We start from the raw sequence: 25363 nt of genomic DNA, 5'->3' as shown, positions 1-25363 counted from the left end.
TACATTCACAATGAAAGAATAGTATGTGCGCCCTAAAAGACACCCTATTCCCTATGTCATGCACTACTTTTTACCACGGCCCATAGAGCTCTGGTCAGAAGTAGCGCACTGTCCAAGGAATAGGGTGCCATTTGGGATGCATGCATTGTCAATATTAGTCCTGGGTTTTTCATTTCATATTTCAAAGAAGGACAACGCCACCCTAGTACAATAACCTAATCTACAGATACAGTTTTCTTACATGGTTTGAATGTCCACAGTCACCAAACAACCAGAATGCAACTATGTGAGTGATTGTACAGATATGCCATGCTTTGTCTAGTTCATATGAAGTCCATTTAAGCACCTGTTGCTTTATCTAGTCTGGGTTCTGTTACTTTATCTAGTCCAGGTCCTGTTGCTTTATCTAGTCCAGGTTCTGTTGCATTATCTAGTCCAGGTCCTGTTGCTTTGTCTAGTCCAGGTCCTGTTGCTTTATCTAGTCCAGGTTCTGTTGCATTATCTAGTCCAGGTCCTGTTGCTTTGTCTAGTTCATATGAAGTCCATTTACGCACCTGTTGCTTTATCTAGTCTAGGTTCTGTTACTTTATCTAGTCCAGGTCCTGTTACTTTATCTAGTCCAGGTCCTATTACTCTATCTAGTCTAGGTCCTGTTACTTTATCTAGTCCAGGTCCTGTTACTTTATCTAGTCCAGGTCCTGTTACTTTATCTAGTCCAGGTCCTGTTACTTTATCTAGTCCAGGTCCTGTTACTTTATCTAGTCCAGGTTCTGTTGCTTTATCTAGTCCAGGTCCTGTTGCTTTGTCTAGTCCAGGTCCTGTTGCTATGTCTAGTCCAGGTCCTGTTGCTTTGTCTAGTCCAGGTCCTGTTGCTTTGTCTAGTTCATATGAAGTCCATTTAAGCACCTGTTGCTTTATCTAGTCTAGGTTCTGTTACTTTATCTAGTCCAGGTCCTGTTACTTTATCTAGTCCAGGTCCTGTTACTTTATCTAGTCTAGGTCATTGTCATTGTATGTATGTTTTATGATATCTATGTATACAACTGTTTTACACTGGGGACAATAAAGATCAAATTGAGTTCAAATTGACAATAAAGATATATTGACATGTAAATGGATGTGTTTACAGTGTAATATGTCTAATCTATGTCTAACTCGAACAAATATGATCTGTCTCTACATCTGAAAGCTATGATGTCACGCCCTGACCTTAGTTATCTTGGTTTTCTTTATTATTTTGGTTAGGTCAGGGTGTGACGAGGGAGGTATGTGTAGTTTTTGTATGTCTAGGGTTTTTTGATGTCTAGGGTTTTTGTATATCATGGCTTTTTGTATATCTAGGTGTTTAAATGTCTATGGTTGCCTAGATTGGTTCCCAATCAGAGGCAGCTGTTTGTCGTTGTCTCTGATTGGGGACCATATTTATGTAGCCATAGTCCTGGGGTATTTTGTGGATTATTGTTTATGTGTAGTTGCATGTTAGCAATAGTTTATAGCGTCAAGGTCTGTCTGTCTGTCTGTCTGTCTGTCTGTCTGTCTGTCTGTCTGTCTGTCTGTCTGTCTGTCTGTCTGTCTGTCTGTCTGTCTGTCTGTCTGTCTGACTGTCTGTCTGACTGTCTGTCTGACTGTCTGTCTGACTGTCTGTCTGACTGTCTGTATGACTGTCTGTCTGTCTTAATAAAAGAAGACTGTATTCCAATCAAGCTGTGCCTTGGTCTCCTGGTTACGAGGACTGTGACGGAGGAGTGCTCTTAACACATACAGTTTATCTGGGTGCAAAGTTGATACGAATCATAATACTTTGCATCACACAACATACATGATTCATAAAGGCTCTGCGTCCCAAATAGCACCATACCGGTATTCTGTATTTAGTGCACCGTTTTTTTTACCAGAACCTTATGTGTCTAAATAGGGAATATTGTGCCGTTTGGGATGCACTCTAAGTGTTGCAGGGAGTCAATGTGTAATTTTTTTGATTTACTGGCCAAAATTGAAAGCAGTGCTGTAACAATGGTATGGCTGCAAGACGATGCTTCACGCAATCAAGGCACTTTGAACATGGTTAGTTGGCTCCTTGGGACGTCCCTACCCTGAGGATAACTTTTCTCCGCTCTGTTGAACATCTTGAACAGTGGCCATCTTGAATTGATTCTGTTTGGCTGTTTCCTGACAAAACCTCCAACCGATCATCAATCTTCATCAGGCTGTGTGTGCAACATGTTTTTGTCAAATTAACAAGTGGCTTGGTTTACTTCTCAAAGTAAGTCAATGTCTCTCTTGATATCTGGATTAAAATACAATAATAACACACATAAAAAGACACAATAAGAAAGTTAAGATATTCTTCTATGAACTGGGAACCAATCTTCTTCAGATTTTGGTCTCCTTCTCGCGTCACACTGGTCCATCATACATGCCCACAACCCCCCTAGTATGCGTCCCAAGTGGGATCCCGTTCCCTATGTAGTGGACTATACAGCTAATAGGGTGCCATTTGGGACACAGCCCCAACCGACCCCTTTCCCCTACCCCTCGCTCTTGGGCTTGATAAGGTGTCCATTGAAGGTGATGTAGGTATCAAAGTCATCGCTGAAGATGGCGTTCTCCCTCTCTCCTTTGAACAGCCGGACCCACACCTGGTCCTCTCTCTCCAGCTCTAGCATCAGGCTCTGGCTCTGCATGATGCTCCGGTCACTGGACTGGGCGTACAGGATCACCACCTCTCTCTCGTTATGCATCACGTGCACGTACGTCTCCTTCTGGTTCCACGTGTGCACGTTCAGGCTGAAGTAGTAGATTCCCGGCACGTAGCAGTAGAACTTGCCGGTGAACATGTTGAAGTGTCCGTAGAGGTTGACGAGCTCAGTGTCGAACACTAAGGTCTGGTAGTAGTCGTTGGAGTGGATGGCCTTCTTGCGGCCCACGGAGAAGGCAGCGTACTGGACCTTGCAGGGGTCACCCGGGGTCCCTATGCTCCCCTTGGTGCCCTTGATGCCATTGGGCCCACGAGGGCCGGACTGGCCGGACTTGCCAGATTTACCGTAGGGCCCTCGCTGGCCGCTCTCCCCCTTCTCACCTAGAGAAGGACAAAGTAGAAATGATAGAAATGACCTCAGCTCAGTGGCTGGTCACAATGGTTTCCCCCGCGTATCTGTACTCAAGTAACTGACGATTAGGATTTTGCCACATACAACGTGGCAGATACAAATACCCACAGCTGTTATCCCCTCTCCTAACCCACTGGTTTCAAAACTAGTTTTGGCCCAAAGCCTGTTACATTCTTTTGGAGGGGGTGTTGTTTTAAAACTGCATATTTCCCAGCATGCTTTTCGAATTAATGTGAGAGATACTTACCCATAATTGTGTTTGTCAGTGACAGAGATATGATTGTTGCATTCAATACCTCTCATTTCTAAAGTCTTCACCAAATAACTGCCTTAGTGGTTGAATGAGAAATATACTCTTTATGACCAGTTGTGGCATATAGTGATCCTGTGGTCTGAAAATCATCACTTATGGGCCACATCAGACTTGTAAATCACAATATGCTGGTTTGAAAAGTGATCAGTATTTCCTAGAGATGGGGAAATTAAACTTCCTAAAGCATTGAGCATTTTCTGCCAGTTGTGTCAAAAATAGGTCAAGTATTCAAGACGTTGATCAAACGCTAACTGCAGACCCATTTGCTATGTAGTAGTATCTGTGGCATCACCTACCTTTGAGGATGGTTATGTTGATCTGTGGCACCGCCTGGTACTGTGGGTAGTGTTGTGGGTACTGGGGGTTGGCAGACTGAGTACGAACCTCCTCTCCGGGGTCACAGCACCGCTGACACTCTTTACCCCTCACCTCACTACCAGAGAAAACAACGTCAATGGACACAACCCCAAATGGCACCCCAACTCCCTATTTAGTGCATCACTCTTGACCAGGGCCAAAAGTAGCGCACCATATAGGGACCCTGGTCAAAAGAAGTGTACTATATAGGGACCCTGGTCAAGAGAAGTGCTCTATATAGGGACCCTGGTCAAGAGAAGTGCACTACATATACATAGGGAATAGGGTGCCACTTGGAGTGGTAGTATTAGGTAGTATGTTGTATAGCAGTAATACCTGGCATCTCTGTGGTAGTCCCTGGTGTCTGGCCTGGCATCTCTGTGGTAGTCCCTGGTGTCTGGACTGGCATCTCTGTGGTAGTCCCTGGTGTCTGTCCTGGTGTCTAGCCTGGAGTCTGTACTCTCTCTGCCCCTGTCTCTGTTCTGGCCTTGTTCCTGGTCGTATGAGGTCCGGTAGGGCTCACCTGACTCCACCAAAATAAGCAGCACCACCCACGCACACAGGGAAGAGGGTGGAGGCCCACCACCCACTTTCATCTTCAGGAAATAGGAAACAGGAAGTGACATCGGTCATGATCAGGAAGTGATTGAGCTCATAGGGTGAGGAATGGTCATCACTAGTTACCACAGCCACAAAGTAATTATGGCTAAACCCCACCTATTTCTAAAACTACTCTTCCTCAAAATCGGATTTTAAACCTACCCTAACCACACTGCTAACCTTACGCCTAACCCTAACTTTTAGTTTTCATGAATTTTTACAATATAGCCAATTTTGACTTTGTGGCTGTGGTAACTAGCGAGAAGAGAAGATGCGAGGAATCAATGAAAATACAATTGAGATTCACCCGTAGATGTTGTGAATAATGGTTGTTTTTGGGACTCTAGATTTACTATGAATGGTTCTCTTTCTCTAGGAGAGTGGTTACTACATAATGGGCCAAGTTGGGGAAGGACCCAATGTCTCTGGAGACAGAGTGGTTTGCCCTGCTGCTGTAATGTATTTGTGGGATAAACCAAATGTCTAGGATGGTGATGACACCTCATTATGACAACATCAGAGAGTGTGTCTCAAATGTCACCCTACTACCTACAGTATATGTTTCACCAGGGCTCCGGACAAAAGTAGTGCACTATGTAAGGAATAGGGTGCCATTTGAGATGGAGACAGACTCTGAGTAAAACTGTTAATCAGTGTAAAAAACAACACTCAAAACATTTTTTTTAACTAATTCATTTCACACATTAGACTAACTCATTTCACACATTAGACTAACTCATTTCACACATTAGACTAACTCATTCCACACATTAGACTAACTCATTTCACACATTAGACTAACTCATTTCACATATTAGACTAACTCATTTCACACATTAGACTAACTCATTTCACACATTAGACTAACTCATTTCACATATTAGACTAACTCATTTCACACATTAGACTAACTCATTCCACACATTAGACTAACTCATTTCACACATTAGACTAACTCATTTCACACATTAGACTAACTAATTTCACATATTAGACTAACTCATTTCACACATTAGACTAACTCATCCCACACATTAGACTAACTCATTTCACATATTAGACTAACTCATTTCACATATTAGACTAACTCATTTCACACATTAGACTAACTCATTTCACATATTAGACTAACTCATTTCACATATTAGACTAACTCATTTCACACATTAGACTAACTCATTTCACATATCAGACTAACTCATTTCACATATCAGACTAACTCATTTCACACATTAGACGAACTCATTTCACATATCAGACGAACTCATTTCACACATTAGACTAACTCATTTCACACATTAGACGAACTCATTTCACATATCAGACTAACACCCAAATGGCGGAGGAGGAAATGGCAGCAGTTTTACTGCCGCCTAACCATTTGTGCTATTATGTGTTTTCTTTTCACTTTATTTGTAACTTATTTTGTACATAATGTTTCTGCCACTGTATCTTACGGCAAAAAAATAGCTTCTGGATATCAGGACAGCGATTACTCACCTCGAATTAGACAAAGATTTTTTATTCAACAAGCAGGATGCACGGGATATACTGATAACAGCCGACAAGGCCGACATCCCCGTTATTCACAAGAGGGAAGAGACGCAGGTACAGAGGACACAGAGTGGGGTGGGAAAGCTGCCGTTCCGTCAATATTACTCGCCAACGTGCAATCATTGGACAATAAATTAGACGAGGTATGATCACAAATATCCTATCAACGGGACATCAAAAACTGTAACATCTTATGTTTCACAGAATCGTGGCTGAATGATGACATGGATATTCAGCTAGCAGGATATACGATATACGAAGTAGAGTATCTTATGATAAACTGTAGACCACACTATTTGCCAAGAGAGATTTCAGCTATACTTTTCGTGGCTGTTTATTTACCACCACAGACGGATGCTGGCACTAAGACCGCACTCAGTCAGCTGTATAAGGAAATAAGCAAACAGGAAACCGCTCACCCAGAGTCGGCGCTCCTAGTGGCCGGAGACTTTAATGCAGGGAAACTTAAATCAGTTCTACCAAATCTCTATCAACATGTTAAATGCGCAACCAGAAGGAAAACAATTCTAGATCACCTGTACTCCACACAAAGAGACGCGTGCAAAGCTCTCCCTAACCCTCCATTTGGTAAATCTGACCACAATTCTATCCTCCTGATTCCTGCTTACAAGCAAAAATTAAAGCAGGAAGCACCAGTGACTCGGTCTATACTAAAGTGGTTAGATGAAGTAGATACTAAACTACAGGACTATTTTGCTATAAAAGACTAGAACATGTTCCGGGATTCTTCAGACTGTATTGAGGAGTACACCACATCAGTCACTGGCTTTATCAATAAGTGCATCGAGGACGTCGTCCCCACAGTGACTGTACGTACATACCCCTACCAGTAGCCATGGATTACAGGAAACATTCGCACTAAACTAAAGGGTAGAGCTGCCGCTTTCAAGATGCAGAACTCTAACCCGGGAGCTCATAAGAAATCCTGCTATGCCCTCCGACGAACCATCAACCAGACAAAGCGCCAATACAGGGCTAAGATTGATTTGTACAACACCGGCTCCGACGCTTGTCTTATGTGGCAGGGCTTGCAAACGATTACAGACTACATAGGGAAGCACAGCCGCGAGCTGCCCAGTGACACAAGCCTACCAGACAAGCTAAATCCCTTCTATGCTCGCTTCGAGGCAAGCAACACTGAGGCATGCATGAGAGCATCAGCTGTTCCGGATGTCTGTGTGATCACGCTCTCCATAGCCGATGTGAGTAAGACCTTTAAACAGGTCAACATTCACAAGGACGCGGGGCCAGACGGATTACCAGGACATCTGCTCCGGGCATTTGCTGACCAACTGGCAGGTGTCTTCACTGACATTTTCAACCTGTCCCTGATTGAGTCTGCAATACCAACATGTTTCAAGCAGACCACCCTAGTCCCTGTGCCCAAGAACACAAAGGCAACCTGCCTAAATTACTACGGACCCGTAGCACTCACATCCATAGCCATGTAGTGCTTTGAAAGGCTGGTAATTGCTCACATCAACACCATTATCCCAGAAACCCTAGACCCACTCCAATTTCCATACCGCCCAAACAGATCCACAGATGACGCAATCTCTATTGCACTCCACACTGCCCTTTCCCACCTGGACAAAAGGAACACCTACGTGAGAATGCTATTAATTGACTACAGCTCAGCGTTCAACACCATAGTACCCTCAAAGCTCATCACTAAGCTAAGGATCCCTCTGCAACTGGATTGGATCCTAGACTTCCTGAAGGGCCGCCCCCAGGTGGTGAGGATAGGTAGCAACACATCTGCCACACTAATCCTCAACACTGGAGCCTCTCAGGTGTGCGTGCTCAGTCCCCTCCTGTGCTCCCTGTTCACCCACGACTGCGTGGCCAGGCACGACTCCAACACCATCATTAAGTTTGCAGCTGACACAAAAGTGGTAGGCCATATCACCAACAACTACAAGAAAGCCTATAAGGAGGAGGTCAGAGACCTGGCCGGGTGGTGCCAGAATAACAGCCTATCCCTCAATGTAACCAAGACTAAGGAGATGATTGTGGAATACAGGAAAAGGAGGACCAAGCACGCCCCCATCCTCATTGACGGGGCTGTAGTGGAGCAGCTTGAGAGCTTCCAGTTCCTTGGTGTCCACATCACCAACAAACTAGAATGGTCCAAACACACCTAGACAGTCGTGAAGAGGGCACGACAAAACCTATTCCCCCTCAGGAAACTAAAAAGATTTGGCATGGGTCCTCAGATCCTCAAAAGGTACTACAGCTGCAACATCGAGAGCATCCTGACTGGTTGCATCACTGCCTGGTACGGCTACTGCTCGGCCTCCGACTGTAAGGCACAACAGAGGGTAGTGCGTACGGCCCAGTACATCACTGGGGCCAAGCTTCCCACCATCCAGGACCTCTACACCAGGCGGTGTCAGAGGAAGGTCCTAAAAATTGTCAAAGACCCCAGCCACCCCAGTCATAGACTGTTCTCTCTACTACCGCATGGCAAGCGGTACCGGAGTTCCAAGTCTAGGACAAAAAGGCTTCTCAACAGTGTTTACCCCCAAGCCATAAGACTCCTGAACAGGTAATCAAATGGCTACCCGGACTATTTGCATTGTGTGCCCCGCCAACCCCTATTTTACGCTGCTGATACTCTCTATTTATCATACATGAATAGTCACTTTAACCATAACTCATGTAGTACTACCTCAATCAGCCCGACTAACCGGTGCCTGTATATACCCTCTCTACTGTATATAGCCTCGCAACTGTATATAGCCTCTCTACTGTATATAGCCTCTCTACTGTATATAGCCTCTCTACTGTATATAGCCTCGCTACTGTATATAGCCTCTCTACTGTATATAGCCTCTCTACTGTGTATAGCCTCTCTACTGCTACTGTATATAGCCTCTCTACTGTATATAGCCTCGCTACTGTATATAGCCTCTCTACTGTATATAGCCTCTCTACTGTATATAGCCTCTCTACTGTATATAGCCTCTCTACTGTATATAGCCTCTCTACTGTATATAGCCTCTCTACTGTATATAGCCTCGCTACTGTATATAGCCTCTCTACTGTATATAGCCTCGCTACTGTATATAGCCTCTCTACTGTATGTAGCCTCTCTACTGTATATAGCCTCTCTACTGTATGTAGCCTCTCTACTGTATATAGCCTCTCTACTGTATATAGCCTCTCTACTGTATATCTTCAGTACTTCCGGCGCCGACAGAGATGGCCGCCTCGCTTCGCGTTCCTAGGAAACTATGCAGTTTTTTGTTTTTTTACGTGTTATTTCTTACACTAGTACCCCAGGTCATCTTAGGTTTCTTTACATACAGCCGAGAAGAACTACTGAATATAAGATCAGCGTCAACTCACCATCAGTACGACCAAGAATATGTTTTTCGCGATGCGGATCCTGTGTTCTGCCTTACAACCAGTGTAACGGAGTGGATCACATGCAGCGACCAAAAAAAAAAAAAAACGACTCAGAAAAAGAGGGAAACGAAGCGGTCTTCTGGTCAGACTCCGGAGACGGGCACATCGTGCACCACTCCCTAGCATTCTTCTTGCCAATGTCCAGTCTCTTGACAACAAGGTTGATGAAATCCGAGCAAGGGTAGCATTCCAGAGGGACATCAGAGACTGTAACGTTCTTTGCTTCACGGAAACATGGCTAACTGGAGAGACGCAATCCGAAGCGGTGCAGCCAGCGGGTTTCTCCACGCATCGCGCCGACAGAAACAAACATCTTTCTGGTAAGAAGACGGGCGGGGGCGTATGTCTTATGGCCAACGTGACATGGTGTGATGAAAGAAACATACAGGAACTCAAATCCTTCTGTTCACCTGATTTAGAATTCCTCACAATCAAATGTAGACCGCATTATCTACCAAGAGAATTCTCTTCGATTATAATCACAGCCGTATATATCCCCCCAAGCAGACACATCGATGGCTCTGAACGAACTTTATTTAACTCTCTGCAAACTGGAAACGATTTATCCGGAGGCTGCATTCATTGTAGCTGGGGATTTTAACAAGGCTAATCTGAAAACAAGACTCCCTAAATTTTATCAGCATATCGATTGCGCAACCAGGGGTGGAAAGACCCTGGATCATTGTTACTCTAACTTCCGCGACGCATATAAGGCCCTGCCCCGCCCCCTTTCGGAAAAGCTGACCACGACTCCATTTTGTTGATCCCTGCCTACAGACAGAAACTAAAACAAGAAGCTCCCACGCTGAGGTCTGTCCAACGCTGGTCCGACCAAGCTGACTCCACACTCCAAGACTGCTTCCATCACGTGGACTGGGAGATGTTTCGTATTGCGTCAGACAACAACATTGACGAATACGCTGATACGGTGTGCGAGTTCATTAGAACGTGCGTTGAAGATGTCGTTCCCATAGCAACGATTAAAACATTCCCTAACCAGAAACCGTGGATTGATGGCAGCATTCGTGTGAAACTGAAGGCACGAACCACTGCTTTTAATCAGGGCAAGGTGTCTGGTAACATGACTGAATACAAACAGTGCAGCTATTCCCTCCGCAAGGCTATCAAACAAGCTAAGCGCCAGTACAGAGACAAAGTAGAATCTCAATTCAACGGCTCAGACACAAGAGGTATGTGGCAGGGTCTACAGTCAATCACGGACTACAGGAAGAAACCCAGCCCAGTCACGGACCAGGATGTCTTGCTCCCAGGCAGACTAAATAACTTTTTGCCCGCTTTGAGGACAATACAGTGCCACTGACACGGCCTGCAACGGAAACATGCGGTCTCTCCTTCACTGCAGCCGAAGTGAGTAAGACATTTAAACGTGTTAACCCTCGCAAGGCTGCAGGCCCAGACGGCATCCCCAGCCGCGCCCTCAGAGCATGCGCAGACCAGCTGGCCGGTGTGTTTACGGACATATTCAATCAATCCCTATACCAGTCTGCTGTTCCCACATGCTTCAAGAGGGCCACCATTGTTCCTGTTCCCAAGAAAGCTAAGGTAACTGAGCTAAACGACTACCGCCCCGTAGCACTCACATCCGTCATCATGAAGTGCTTTGAGAGACTAGTCAAGGACCATATCACCTCCACCCTACCTGACACCCTTGACCCACTCCAATTTGCTTACCGCCCAAATAGGTCCACAGACGATGCAATCTCAACCACACTGCACACTGCCCTAACCCATCTGGACAAGAGGAATACCCATGTGAGAATGCTGTTCATCGACTACAGCTCGGCATTCAACACCATAGTACCCTCCAAGCTCGTCATCAAGCTCGAGACCCTGGGTCTCGACCCCGCCCTGTGCAACTGGGATCTGGACTTCCTGACGGGCCGCCCCCAGGTGGTGAGGGTAGGCAACAACATCTCCTCCCCGCTGATCCTCAACACTGGGGCCCCACAAGGGTGCGTTCTGAGCCCTCTCCTGTACTCCCTGTTCACCCACGACTGCGTGGCCATGCACGCCTCCAACTCAATCATCAAGTTTGTGGACGACACAACAGTGGTAGGCTTGATTACCAACAACGACGAGACGGCCTACAGGGAGGAGGTGAGGGCCCTCGGAGTGTGGTGTCAGGAAAATAACCTCACACTCAACGTCAACAAAACTAAGGAGATGATTGTGGACTTCAGGAAACAGCAGAGGGAACACCCTCCCATCCACATCGATGGAACAGTAGTGGAGAGGGTAGCAAGTTTTAAGTTCCTCGGCATACACATCACAGACAAACTGAATTGGTCCACTCACACAGACAGCATCGTGAGGAAGGCGCAGCAGCGCCTCTTCAACCTCAGGAGGCTGAAGAAATTCGGCTTGTCACCAAAAGCACTCACAAACTTCTACAGATGCACAATCGAGAGCATCCTGGCGGGCTGTATCACCGCCTCGTATGGCAACTGCACCGCCCTCAACCGTAAGGCTCTCCAGAGGGTAGTGAGGTCTGCACAACGCATCACCGGGGGCAAACTACCTGCCCTCCAGGACACCTACACCACCCGATGCTACAGGAAGGCCATAAAGATCATCAAGGACATCAACCACCCGAGCCACTGCCTGTTCACCCCGCTGTCATCCAGAAGGCGAGGTCAGTACAGGTGCATCAAAGCTGGGACCGAGAGACTGAAAAACAGCTTCTATCTCAAGGCCATCAGACTGTTAAACAGCCACCACTAACATTGAGTGGCTACTGCCAACACACTGTCAATGACACTGACTCTACTCCAGCCACTTTAATCATGGGAATTGATGGGAAATGATGTAAATATATCACTAGCCACTTTAAACAATGCTACCTTATATAATGTTACTTACCCTACATTGTTCATCTCATATGCATACGTTGATACTGTACTCTATATCATCGACTGCATCCTTATGTAATACATGTATCACTAGCCACTTTAACTATGCCACTTGGTTTACATACTTATCTCATATGTATATACTGTACTCGATATCATCTACTGTATCTTGCCTATGCTGCTCTGTACCATCACTCATTCATATATCCTTATGTACATATTCTTTATCCCCTTACACTGTGTATAAGACAGTAGTTTTTTTTGGAATTGTTAGTTAGATTACTTGCTCGTTATTACTGCATTGTCGGAACTAGAAGCACAAGCATTTCGCTACACTCGCATTAACATCTGCTAACCATGTGTATGTGACAAATAAAATTTTATTTGATTTGATTTGATTTGATATATAGCCTCTCTGCTGTATGTAGCCTCTCTACTGTATATAGCCTCGCTACTGTATATAGCCTCTCGACTGTATATAGCCTCTCTACTGTATATAGCCTCGCTACTGTATATAGCCTCTCTACTGTATATAGCCTCGCTGCTATTCATTTTTCACTGTCTTTTTACTGTTGTTTTTTTTTTTTTTTTTACTTATCTATTGTCAACCTAATACCATTTTTTTTACTTAAATATTGCACTGTTGGTTAGGGCCTGTAAGTAAGCATTTCACCTGTTGTATTCGGCACGTGACAAATAAACGTTGATTTGAGTTGATTTGACCAACTCAAGAGAAATGATGCTGGAGAATTTGATGGTCTTTGCATGTCTTTAAGCTATTGATAACATTACTCCCTTGAACCGCCCTGACGATCAGATATGTTTTGAAGATCAAAGGTCAAGTTAATAAGGGTCACTGCTCTCTCTCCCTGAAGAAGTGTGAGAGGAATGTTATGTTACTCGTCAGATCAGGACTATGGTATGAGAGAGAGTCAGCTGACTGATCGTGTATGAGATGTTGTTTTCACGTAAGGACCAGGAGGAATGTGCAGCACTGGCCCAAAGACCTATATGAACCATTTGATGCTAGGCTGATGTTCTGAAATTACAGGTTATATCTTTTATGTCCACATGGCTCCTGGCGTTGTATTTCGTTGTTTTTGGTCTCTCTCAGTATTTGTGTCTTTCTGTCTGCTGCTATTATGAATCTCCTCTGGGGATAATCAAAGTACTTATTAATCTATTGAAAGAAAGGGTAGATCATTACCTTTCAGTGCACTGGTAGGGCTTGATTGTTTTTCTTCTCCAATTAGGAGATCGTATCACCCTAACGTCTATAATCACCATTAACTCTACTCTCTCCGTATCAAGGTAATTACTAGCATCACAGCAGTTATTAACCTGTTTTGTTTTTTTGTTTCCTGTGATGCAGATCGGCGTTTAAAGCGAGTGGCTACTTTGGAGCAGAGCTGTGCTGTTGAAGTCCAATCATCAGGCTTAGACCAGATAAAACAGTGTTCCTGTCAGGTAGACTCCCTCTCCAGCCTCTAGGTCATCAGGCTGAGACCAGATAAAACAGTGTTCCTGTCAGGTAGACTCCCTCTCCAGCCTCTAGGTCATCAGGCTGAGACCAGATAAAACAGTGTTCCTGTCAGGTAGACTCCCTCTCCAGCCTCTAGGTCATCAGGCTGAGACCAGATAAAACAGTGTTCCTGTCAGGTAGACTCCCTCTCCAGCCTCTAGGTCATCAGGCTTAGACCAGATAAAACAGTGTTCCTGTCAGGTAGACTCCCTCTCCAGCCTCTAGGTCATCAGGCTGATCAGGCCAGATAAAGCAGCACCCAGACTTGACCATTGAGCAAAAGCCTGTGCTGTCTTGCATATCTGTGAACCAATGTGGTGGTAAATCAAACAAACACTACAGTACGTCCCACATGGCACCCTATTCCCTACATAGTGCACTAGTTTAGATCAGAGCCCTATTCCCCATATAGTGCACTAGTTTAGATCAGAGCCCTATTCCCCATATAGTGCACTAGTTTAGATCAGAGCCCTATTCCTTACATAGTGCAGTGCAAAAGTAACGGACTAGAAAGGGAATAGTTTGCCATTTGGAACGCAGGCCTGACAGAGTGTAACGATCTTCATCTGAGGAACAGGAAAGATCGGACCAAAACACAGCATGGTAAGTGTCCATATTCACTTATTATAACTGAACACGAAATACAAAATAACAAAGTGAATCAACAAAAATCTAAACAGTCCTGAAAGGTGACACAACACAAAAAAGGAAACAACTACCCACAAACACCAGGTGGGAAAAGGCTGCCTAAGTGTGGTTCTCAATCAGAGACAACGATAGACAGCTGCCTCTGATTAGGAACCATACCAGGCCAAACACAGAAAAGAAAACAGAAAAACAACATAGAATGCCCACCCCAACTCACGCCCGACCAAACCAAAATAGAGGTCAGGGCGTGAAAGTACCCCCCCTCCCATAGGACGAACAGCACCCTACCAGCGCCCCGGAGACACGGTACGCAGAGCCGGAGCAGGATACGCTGGGCCGAAGCGGCGCACCGGAGACCAAACACGCTGGGCTGGCACAATCCGCCCTGGCTGGATGCCTACTCTCGCATGGCACTTGCGGGGGATTGGCCTATAGCGCTCCGGGCTATGCGCGCGCACGTGCGACACCGTGCTCTTCACCGCATAACACGGTGCCTGACCAGTACTACGCTGCTTCCGGTAAGCACAGGGAGTTGGCTCAGGTCTATCGCCTGACTCCGCCAATCTCCCCGTGTGCCTCCCCCCCAAAAAATGTTTTGGGGGCTGCCTCTCATGCCTGCTGCGCTGCCTTGTATCATATCGCTGGCTCTACGCTTTCGCCGCCTCCAGTTCAGCTTTCGGGCGGCGATATTCCCCAGCCTGACTCCAGGGTCCCTTACCGTCTAATATCTCCTCCCAAGTCCAGGAGTCCCGAACCCTCTGCTCCTCCTTACCACGCTGCTTGGTCCGTTGGTGGTGGGTAGTTCTGTAATGGCTGTTGGTGGAAGAAGGTGAGGACCAAAGTGCAGCGTGTTACATGTTCATCCTTTTATTAAAGGAACTGAACACTGATTAACAAAACAACAACGAGAACAACCGAAAGAGTTCTGTCTGGTGCAGACACAAAAACAGTAAGCAACTACCCACAAACACCAGGTGGGAAAAGGCTGCCTAAGTATGGTTCTCAATCAAAGACAACGACAGACAGCTGCCTCTGATTGGGAACCATACCAGGCCAAACACAGAAAAGAAAACATAGAAAAACAACATAGAATGCCCACCCCAACTCACGCCCCAAACCAAAATAGAGACATAACAAAGGAACTAAGGTCAGGGCGTGACACAGAGAAGGTTTATACGCAGTCTAATATGGCAAGAGACTAGCAATAAAGGATCTGAAGTATGAATAAACAGGAATGTCACGGTTAACAAGGATGGACGAGAGCGAGAGTGAGAGAGAGAGAGAGAGAAGACACTCGTCAATGAAACAGGAGAGAATATATCGTGTGTGTGTGTGTGTGTGTGTGTGTGTGTGTGTGTGTGTGTGTGTGTGTGTGTGTGTGTGTGTGTGTGTGTGTGTGTGTGTGTGTGTGTGTGTGTGTGTGCGTGCGTGCATGACTTTGTCTCCTCATCCGAGAGCGTGATAACCGTGATGCCAGGTGCATCTGAAGAAGTTGAAAGGCATTGTGGCCACAGCTGAATCTCTAATCCCCTTGTTAATCTCATGTGTTCACTTTATGAACTCTGACCTCTAACACTGATTCTTCATGCAAGTTGATGCTTCCCAAATGGCACCCTATTCCATTTATGGTGCTCTACTTTTAACGAGGGCCCGTAAGGGCTCTGGTGGTCAACAGTAGTGCATTATATAGTGAACAGAATAAAGGCCAGACCAGGTCTACCCTTCACCCTCTGCTCTGTTATTAGTTCTCTCCTCTCTCTAATCTAGACGCAGGAGGAAAAGGGAAGCTATTGGAGACAGAGGATCCATCCTAAATGGTACCCAATTCAACAACAGTAAAATGTGCTTAAAGAATTCTGGAATTATTTTCAGAGTGGTTTTCCCAGTTGATGTTTACAGAGATGGTATCTAAGTGTTTGTTTTAGAGATGGTATCTAAGTGTTTGTTTTAGAGATGGTATCTAAGTGTTTGTTTTAGAGATGGTATCTAAGTGTTTGTTTTAGAGATGGTAACTAAGTGTTTGTTTTAGAGATGGTAACTAAGTGTTTGTTTTAGAGATGGTAACTAAGTGTTTGTTTTAGAGATGGAATCTAAGTGTTTGTTTTAGAGATGGTATCTAAGTGTTTGTTTTAGAGATGGTATCTAAGTGTTTGTTTTAGAAATGGTATCTAAGTGTTTGTTTTAGAGATGGTAACTAAGTGTTTGTTTTAGAGATGGTAACTAAGTGTTTGTTTTAGAGATGGTAACTAAGTGTTTGTTTTAGAGATGGTAGCTAAGTGTTTGTTTTAGAGATGGTAACTAAGTGTTTGTTTTAGAGATGGTAACTAAGTGTTTGTTTTAGAGATGGTATCTAAGTGTTTGTTTTAGAGATGGTATCTAAGTGTTTGTTTTAGAGATGGTATCTAAGTGTTTGTTTTAGAGATGGTAACTAAGTGTTTGTTTTAGAGATGGTAACTAAGTGTTTGTTTTAGAGATGGTAACTAAGTGTTTGTTATAGAGATGGTATCTATGTATTTGTTTTAGAAATGGTAACTAAGTGTTTGTTTTAGAGATGGTAACTAAGTGTTTGTTTTAGAGATGGTAACTAAGTGTTTGTTTTAGAGATGGTAACTGAGTGTTTGTTTTAGAGATGGTAACTAAGTGTTTGTTATAGAGATGGTAACTAAGTGTTTGTTTTAGAGATGGTAACTAAGTGTTTGTTTTAGAGATGGTAACTAAGTGTTTGTTTTAGAGATGGTCACTAAGTGTTTGTTTTAGAGATGGTAACTAAGTGTTTGTTTTAGAGATGGTAACTGAGTGTTTGTTTTAGAGATGGTAACTAAGTGTTTGTTTTAGAGATGGTCACTAAGTGTTTGTTTTAGAGATGGTATCTAAGTGTTTGTTTTAGAGATGGTAACTAAGTGTTTGTTTTAGAGATGGTAACTAAGTGTTTGTTTTAGAGATGGTCACTAACTGTTTGTTTTAGAGATGGTATCTAAGTGTTTGTTTTAGAGATGGTAAATAAGTGTTTGTTTTAGAGATGGTAACTAAGTTTTTGTTTTAGAGATGGTAACTAAGTGTTTGTTTTAGAGATGGTAACTAAGTGTTTGTTTTAGAGATGGTCACTAAGTGTTTGTTTTAGAGATGGTAACTAAGTGTTTGTTTTAGAGATGGTCACTAAGTGTTTGTTTTAGAGATGGTCACTAAGTGTTTGTTTTAGAGATGGTAACTGAGTGTTTGTTTTAGAGATGGTATCTAAGTGTTTGTTTTAGAGATGGTAACTAAGTGTTTGTTTTAGAGATGGTCACTAAGTGTTTGTTTTAGAGATGGTAACAATGTGTTTGTTTTAGAGATGGTCACTAAGTGTTTGTTTTAGAGATGGTATCTAAGTGTTTGTTTTAGAGATGGTATCTAAGTGTTTGTTTTAGAGATGGTAACTAAGTGTTTGTTTTAGAGATGGTAACTAAGTGTTTGTTTTAGAGATGGTAACTAAGTGTTTGTTTTAGAGATGGTAACTAAGTGTTTGTTTTAGAGATGGTCACTAAGTGTTTGTTTTAGAGATGGTAACTAAGTGTTTGTTTTAGAGATGGTCACTAAGTGTTTGTTTTAGAGATCGTAACTGTAACGGTTTTCTAGTGGTGATGAAGGAGAGTCGGAACAAACTGCAGCGTGTCGATTGAGATTCATGTTTAATCAAATAAAGAAACACGAACACTACACAAAACAATGAACGTAATCAAAACCGAAACAGCCTATCTAGTGCAAACTAACCGAGCGTACACATAGGACACTAAGGACAATCACCCACGACAAACTCAAAGAATATGGCTGCCTAAATATGGTTCCCAATCAGAGACAACGATAAGCACCTGCCTCTGATTGAGAACCACTCCAGACAGCCATAGACTTTGCTAGATAACCCACTAAGCTACAATACCAATACCACCACCAAAACCCCAAGACAAACACACCACAATTACAAAAACCCCATGCCACACCCTGGCCTGACCAAATACATAAAGATAAACACAAAATACTTTGACCAGGGCGTGACAGTAACTAAGTGTTTGTTTTAGAGATGGTATCTAAGTGTTTGTTTTAGAGATGGTAACTAAGTGTTTGTTTTAGAGATGGTATCTAAGTGTTTGTTTTAGAGATGGTAACTAAGTGTTTGTTTTAGAGATGGTATCTAAGTGTTTGTTTTAGAGATGGTAACTGAGTGTTTGTTTTAGAGATGGTAACTAAGTGTTTGTTTTGTATACTCTGATCCATTTTACTCATTGTAGTTTATTTGAAACAGTGGTTGTGACTATTTACAGCAAACGGAGGGCACTTTATCACCCTTTGTATCCCCATTTTAAGTTATTAATGCACATTTGTCATATTTCATGGAGATAACTAACTAAACCAGTGTTCAAATAGTAAAGAATGGACGTTCTGTTTTCTCATAAGACGTGATTTTGAACAAAGGACGACTCTTAAATGCTTTGTTTTAGTTGGCCCCTATCATGTTTACAATCCCAAGTCTGATATCTTCCTAACCCTCTCCTCTCTTCCCTCCAGATCCGCTTCAGAGATGTTTACACTACAGTGGCACACACACACACACACACACACACACACACACACACACTACAGTATGATATATACTACAGTATTACGTCAGTTCTCGGACTGGTGAGTTTAGGGAACGGTGAGAGAAATGGTCCATCACCAACCACAGTCCTGACCTTCACAGTGTTATTGCTTCCCATATCTCCAGGGAACTCTTTGTGTGTGTGGGCTCTTAACCACTGTGTGTGTGTGTGTGTGTGTGTGTGTGTGTGTGTGTGTGTGTGTGTGTGTGTGTGTGTGTGTGTGTGTGTGTGTGTGTGTGTGTGTGTGTGTGTGTGTGTGTGTGTGTGTGTCATCCAGAGCCTCAGAAACTGGAGCAAGTCCCAGTGCTGTCACCGCAGTCTCTTTGATACGGGTTGTGTTGTGACCTCTCCACTCCATATAAATCTTTCATAGCCCAGCGGTGGATGCCGAAGTTATTGGGACCCTTAATTCGGCAAACAGTGAAATGTACAAAACATTAGGAACACCTTCTTAATGTTGAGATGCACCCCATTTGCCCACAAATACAGTCAAGGTGGTAAATCTACAATTTAGCAAGGCACTCTGGGAAATATTTGAATAATGCTTTACACTAAGCAGTGTTTTAATTTAACACTGTTCTGGTGTCTATATAAAAAATGAACACAGAAAATGTCTTAGCATTGAGTTGCACCCCCCTTCCCCTCCCCAAGTTGGCTGGATGTCCTTTGTGTGGTGGACCATTCTTGATACACACGGGAAACTGTTGAGCATGAAAAACCCAGTGGCGTTGCGGTTCTTGTTCAAAGGCACATAAAACAAATTGTCTCAAGGCTTAAAGATCCTTCTTTTAACCCTTCTCCTCCCCTTCATATACACTGCTTGAAGTGGATTTAAGGAATTGTAGCTTCCACGTAGATTCACCTGGTCAGTCTATGTCATGGAAAGAGCAGTTCCTGATGACGAGACAAACAGAAACCTAGTTGTACAGCAGACCCATCGCCAGGAAAACTAACTGTACTCATGCAGCGCAGATTGTGCTGGATCTTGTCTATGGTGGAATGTCTGAATTCAGAAAAAAAGCCTGTGTGTGTGCGTGCGCACATACGTGTGTGTGTGTGTGTGTTTGTGTGTGTGTGTGTGTGTGTGTGTGTGTGTGTGTTGTGTGTGTGTGTGTGTGTGTGTGTGTGTGTGTGTGTGTGTGTGTGTGTGTGTGTGTGTGTGTGTGTGTGTTGTGAGTGTGTGTGGTGGGCTTGGTTTACAAGGGCTGGGTGGTAGTCCTTTTTCCCATTCAAATGAATACTTCTTCAGCTTTTGAGTGTGAGTGTGTGTGTGTGTGTGTGTGTGTGTGTGTGTGTGTGTGTGTGTGTGTGTGTGTGTGTGTGTGTGTGTGTGTGTGTGTGTGTGTGTGTGTCTGTGTGTCTGTGCACACATGTGTGACTAATTGCCTGACCTACATGTCTTCATAATTGCGTGTGAGGGTGTGTCTGTCTTCCTGCATATTGACTGCCAGGACAAAAGGAGACGTAAGGTACAGAAGTCAACAACAACTGTGTGTGTCTGTTTGTTGACTGAGTGTTCAATCATACAGACAAGTAGCTTCATGTATCTCTTATATGTTGTGTAACACCCCCCCCCACACACACACACACACACTGAGAGGGCGGTAAATATTGGGTCCCACCCTAACCGTTCCCCCCTGATGCCTTTTCCCTGAGAAATAGTTCTGCGTTGCTCCATTGATACAATCTCTTATATGTTTTCTCTCTGTTAATCTGACCCGATGAAAGATTAATCTGATCCTAGGTCTGTGGTTAGGGGTAGAGGCTACGTCCCATTTCCCTCCATAGTGCACGACTTTTGACCAGAGCCCTTGAGCACTACATAGGGTTTCCATTTGGGACGTAGCCTGTCAACCCCCAGGCATATTCCCCATCTTGTATTTGTGTCGTTGTTTTAGTTGAGCAGCAGCTTCAATAGAGACATTTACGTAGAGTACCAGACACACGCACGCACGCACACACACACACACACACACACACACACACACACACACACACACACACACACACACACACTAATGATAAAATGCCAGGAGCATCTTCACTTGTAGCGTGACAGAGCATCACCAATTAAACAAAACACTTAACATGCATCCCAAATGGCACCCTATTCCCCATATAGTGCACTAGTTTAGATCAGAGCCCTATTCCCTACATAGTGCACTACTTTAGACCAGAGCCCTATTCCCTACATAGTGCACTAGTTTAGATCAGAGCCCTATTCCCCATATAGTGCACTAGTTTAGATCAGAGCCCTATTCCCATATAGTGCACTACTTTAGACCAGAGCCCTATTCCCTACATAGTGCAATACTTTAGACCAGAGCCCTATTCCCATATAGTGCACTAGTTTAGATCAGAGCCCTATTCCCTACATAGTGCACTACTTTAGACCAGAGCCCTATTCCCTACAGAGTGCACTACTTTAGACCAGAGCCCTATTCCCATATAGTGCACTACTTTAGACCAGAGCCCTATTCCCTACATAGTGCACTACTTTAGACCAGAGCCCGATTCCACATATACTGTAGTGCACTAGTTTAGATCAGAGCCCTATGGGGTCCTGGCCAAAAGTAGTGCACTAAATAGGTAATAGGGTACTATTTGGGACGTAGACCTGTTAATGACGTAGTGAAGGCTAAAAACAGACCTGTACTCACCTGGTACAATATGCAGACAAGCACTGAACAAGTGCAGTGCCTTTTTGATGGCAGACAAAGTATGGTTTGGGAACTACTGTAAAATAACATTCTTATGTAAGGTTGGAGTATTACATTTAGACATTGTTTTACATATTCTCTGACACTCTCTCTCTCTGACACTCTCTCTCTCTGACACACTCTCTCTCTCTCTCTCTGTCCGTCCCTCCCTCTCCTGCTCTCCCCCCCGGCCTTCCCTTTCTCCCTCGCTCTCCCTCTCATTCTCTCTCTCCCTCCCTCTCTCCTTCTCTCTCCCTGGGCTCTCTCTCCCTCCCTCTCTCCTTCTCTCTCCCTGGGCTCTCTCTCCCTCCCTCTCTCCTTCTCTCTCACCCCCTTCCTCCCTCTCTCTCCCTCTCATTCTCTCTCTCCCTCCCTCTCTCCTTTTCTCTCCCTGGACTCTCTCTCCCTCCCTCTCTCCTTCTCTCTCCCTCCCTTCCTCCCTCTCTCTCCCTCTCATTCTCTCTCCCCCTTCCTCCCTCGCCCTCCCTCTCTCTCTCTCCCTCTCTCTCCCTCCCTTCCTCCTTCTCTCTCCCTCTCATTCTCTCTCACCCCCCTTCCTCCCTCTCTCTCCCTCTCATTCTCTCTCTCTCTCTCTCCCCCCTTCCTCCCTCTCTCTCCCTCTCCTTCTCTCTCCCCCCTTCCTCCCTCCCTCCCCTCTCTCCTCTCTCTCCCTGGGCTCTCTCTCCCTCCCTCTCTCCTTCTCTCTCCCTCCCTTCCTCCCTTCCTCCCTCTCCTTCTCTCCCCCTTCTCCCTCTCTCCTTCTCTCTCCCTGGGCTCTCTCTCCCTCCCTCTCTCCTTCTCTCTCACCCCCTTCCTCCCTCTCTCTCCCTCTCATTCTCTCTCTCCCTCCCTCTCTCCTTTTCTCTCCCTGGACTCTCTCTCCCTCCCTCTCTCCTTCTCTCTCCCTCCCTTCCTCCCTCTCTCTCCCTCTCATTCTCTCTCTCCCCCTTCCTCCCTCGCCCTCCCCTCTCTCTCTCTCTCCTTCTCTCTCCCTCCCTTCCTCCCTCTCTCTCCCTCTCATTCTCTCTCACCCCCCTTCCTCCCTCTCTCTCCCTCTCATTCTCTCTCTCCTTCTCTCTCCCTCCCTTCCTCCCTCTCTCTCCCTCTCCTTCTCTCCCCCCCCCCTTCCTCCCTCGCCCTCCCTCTCTCTCTCCTTCTCTCTCCCTGGGCTCTCTCTCCCTCCCTCTCTCCTTCTCTCTCCCTCCCTTCCTCCCTCTCTCTCCCTCTCCTTCTCTCCCCCCTTCCTCCCTCTCTCCTTCTCTCTCCCTGGGCTCTCTCTCCCTCCCTCTCTCCTTCTCTCTCCCTCCCTCCCTTCCTCCCTCGCTCTCCCTCTTATTCTCTCTCTCCCATGGCAAGACATAAGTTGAGCAGTAACAGCAGGTTTAGCAGCACCCTGAAGTCTTTGTGATGGCATGCCCAAAGAATTCCTATCCCCCATTTCCCATTTCACTGCTTTGCCTCCTCAGGACACTCCAATGCCTCTCAAACACTCTGCTTCTGTTCTCTGATGATATCACTATAATGTCATAATGTCTTCATACCATCCCCATTGTTCTCTGTCTAACAGAGAGACAGGGGATCCGTCCCAAATCACAACCTATTCCCTACAGGCCCTGGTCGAATGTAGTTCACTACAGAGGGAATTGGGAGGTATTTGGGACAAGGCCAAGTGTTTCCATCTCTGTCTACATGGTCACGGGAGCAGGGTTGCAAAATTCCAGGTTATTACAATAATACTTTTCTGACCTCTTAATCGGGGAAATCCACTTCTGTTAGCTTTTTCAAACAGTTTAAAACTGGCAGCAACACTTTTCAAAACACTCCGACATACACAACAAACCCCACAGATCACGAACTACAGTAACGCTCGGAGTAACGGTTACAGATCATTTTGTTGTTGTTGTTGTTGTTGTTGATATGACTGTGATATGTTGTACTGTAGTTGAATGCACCGACTGTAATGCTAGGTATTATTCAAATGAGTATGAAATCTAGGAATGGTTTGTCAAGGCTCCACAGAAGTGGGTGTGTCTTGACAGGCTTTGTTAACACATTTAATTGGCAAAAACAATGGAAACTGGATCTGAGCCGAACGTGTTCATTCAATATGAATACAATGCAATATATATCTGCACCTTATTCCTGACGTTCAGGTTCAATGCAACAAAATGAGCATTCTAGTTAATATGACAACACTCACCTCTTCTGTTGTTATAGATCCACAACCCTCAGGCTATATGGATAAGATCCTGCTTGTTTCTTTGACTTGGTTGTAGCCTGGTTTAGCCTGGTCTAGCCCACGTCTATCCCACCGTTAGCTTTAGCTTATCCTGGTTTTATCCCAGTTGGTCTTCCTCAGATCTCTGCAGCCAGTCAGTGTGTGAGAGTCATCCACCTCCAACTCTCCCCCAAACACTGAACACTACTGCCTGCCTGCTGCCTGCGGAAAGACCGGGTCCTTGAAACAAGTGGAGAGAGAGAGAGAGAGAGAGAGAGAGAGAGAGAGAGAGAGAGAGAGAGAGAGAGAGAGAGAGAGAGAGAGAGATTGTTTATTTCACTTGTGTTTATTATCTATTCCACTTGCTTTGGCAATGTAAACATGTTTCCCTTGCCAATAAAGCCCTTTGAATTAAGTTGAATTGATAGAGGTGTACAGTAGCTGTAAGTAGATTCAACCGTTTGTCAAATGAAACAGATTGTTCTCCCAACGTTTTGTTGAGAATCGTCTATTGTAGGTCAATTGTGTTGAATGATGTACATGTTTAAGTAATCCAAGTTGAACCTGAGGGCACAAAAGGTCTGATTGGGTACCGTGATGATAATAACACTGTGATGTGAGAAGGATTTTAAACAGGACTGACACTGACGTTTGTCGACTTGGAAAGAAGCCAGAATAGTCAAGATGTCAGAAAACAATACCCCTCATGCTGCTACATGTATAGTAATTATTGTAGAAGTCTTAAAAGGACGCTAACATATCAAACTACTTAAACCTTTCTGCTGACGGGAAGATTAAGTTGACAGAGTTATTGTCACAACAACGTCAAGAGCCGTCTACTGTTTGATGGAAATCCTAACTTCACTCACTTACCTTAGACACACACACACACACACACACACACACACACACACACAGACATTCTGTAACCAGCTCCTTGCCATGATGACACGGCTCAGTGATTTCTGTCAATCAAAACTCTCCATTCTAAAGAAGAAATGAATGCTTGACAGATGGGGCTCATAGGGCTCTGGTTAAAAATAGGGCTCTGCACTAAATTGTATATATTTATTTATATCTATGCACTTAAATAACTCTTCCTACGTGTACAGTTGTAGTCAGAAGTTTACATACACCTTAGACAAATACAGTTTTTCACAATTCCTGACATTTAATCCTAGTAAAAATGCCCTATCTTAGGTCAGTTAGGATCACCACTTTAGGATCACCACTTTCAATACATCTACAGGTACACCTCCAGTTGACTCAAATTATGTAAATAAGCCTATCAGAATCTTCTAAAGCCATGACATCATTTTCTGGAATTTTCTGGTGTATATAGCCTCCACATTGCCTCTGTACCAGTATCCCCTGTATATAGTCTCCACATTGACTCTGTACCGATACCCCCTGTATATAGCCTT

General features: G+C 44.5%; 1 protein-coding gene across 1 annotated transcript; it reads right to left on the bottom strand.

Moving 5' to 3' along the window:
• Positions 1 to 637: 637 nt before the first annotated feature.
• Positions 638 to 24171, bottom strand: LOC112239632 (complement C1q tumor necrosis factor-related protein 1-like). The gene is made up of 4 exons (XM_024408060.2): positions 23922 to 24171; positions 4117 to 4376; positions 3720 to 3856; positions 638 to 3079 (listed from the first exon to the last, which is right to left on the bottom strand). The coding sequence occupies exons 2-4, from the start codon at positions 4374 to 4376 to the stop codon at positions 2529 to 2531; spliced, it is 948 nt and encodes a 315-aa protein (XP_024263828.1). The 5' UTR covers positions 23922 to 24171; the 3' UTR covers positions 638 to 2528.
• Between the last annotated feature and the right edge of the window lie 1192 nt (positions 24172 to 25363).

This window comes from Oncorhynchus tshawytscha, linkage group LG25, assembly GCF_018296145.1.
Source record: "Oncorhynchus tshawytscha isolate Ot180627B linkage group LG25, Otsh_v2.0, whole genome shotgun sequence".
Lineage (NCBI taxonomy): Eukaryota > Metazoa > Chordata > Actinopteri > Salmoniformes > Salmonidae > Oncorhynchus > Oncorhynchus tshawytscha.
This window is presented reverse-complemented; position numbering and strand designations above follow the sequence as displayed.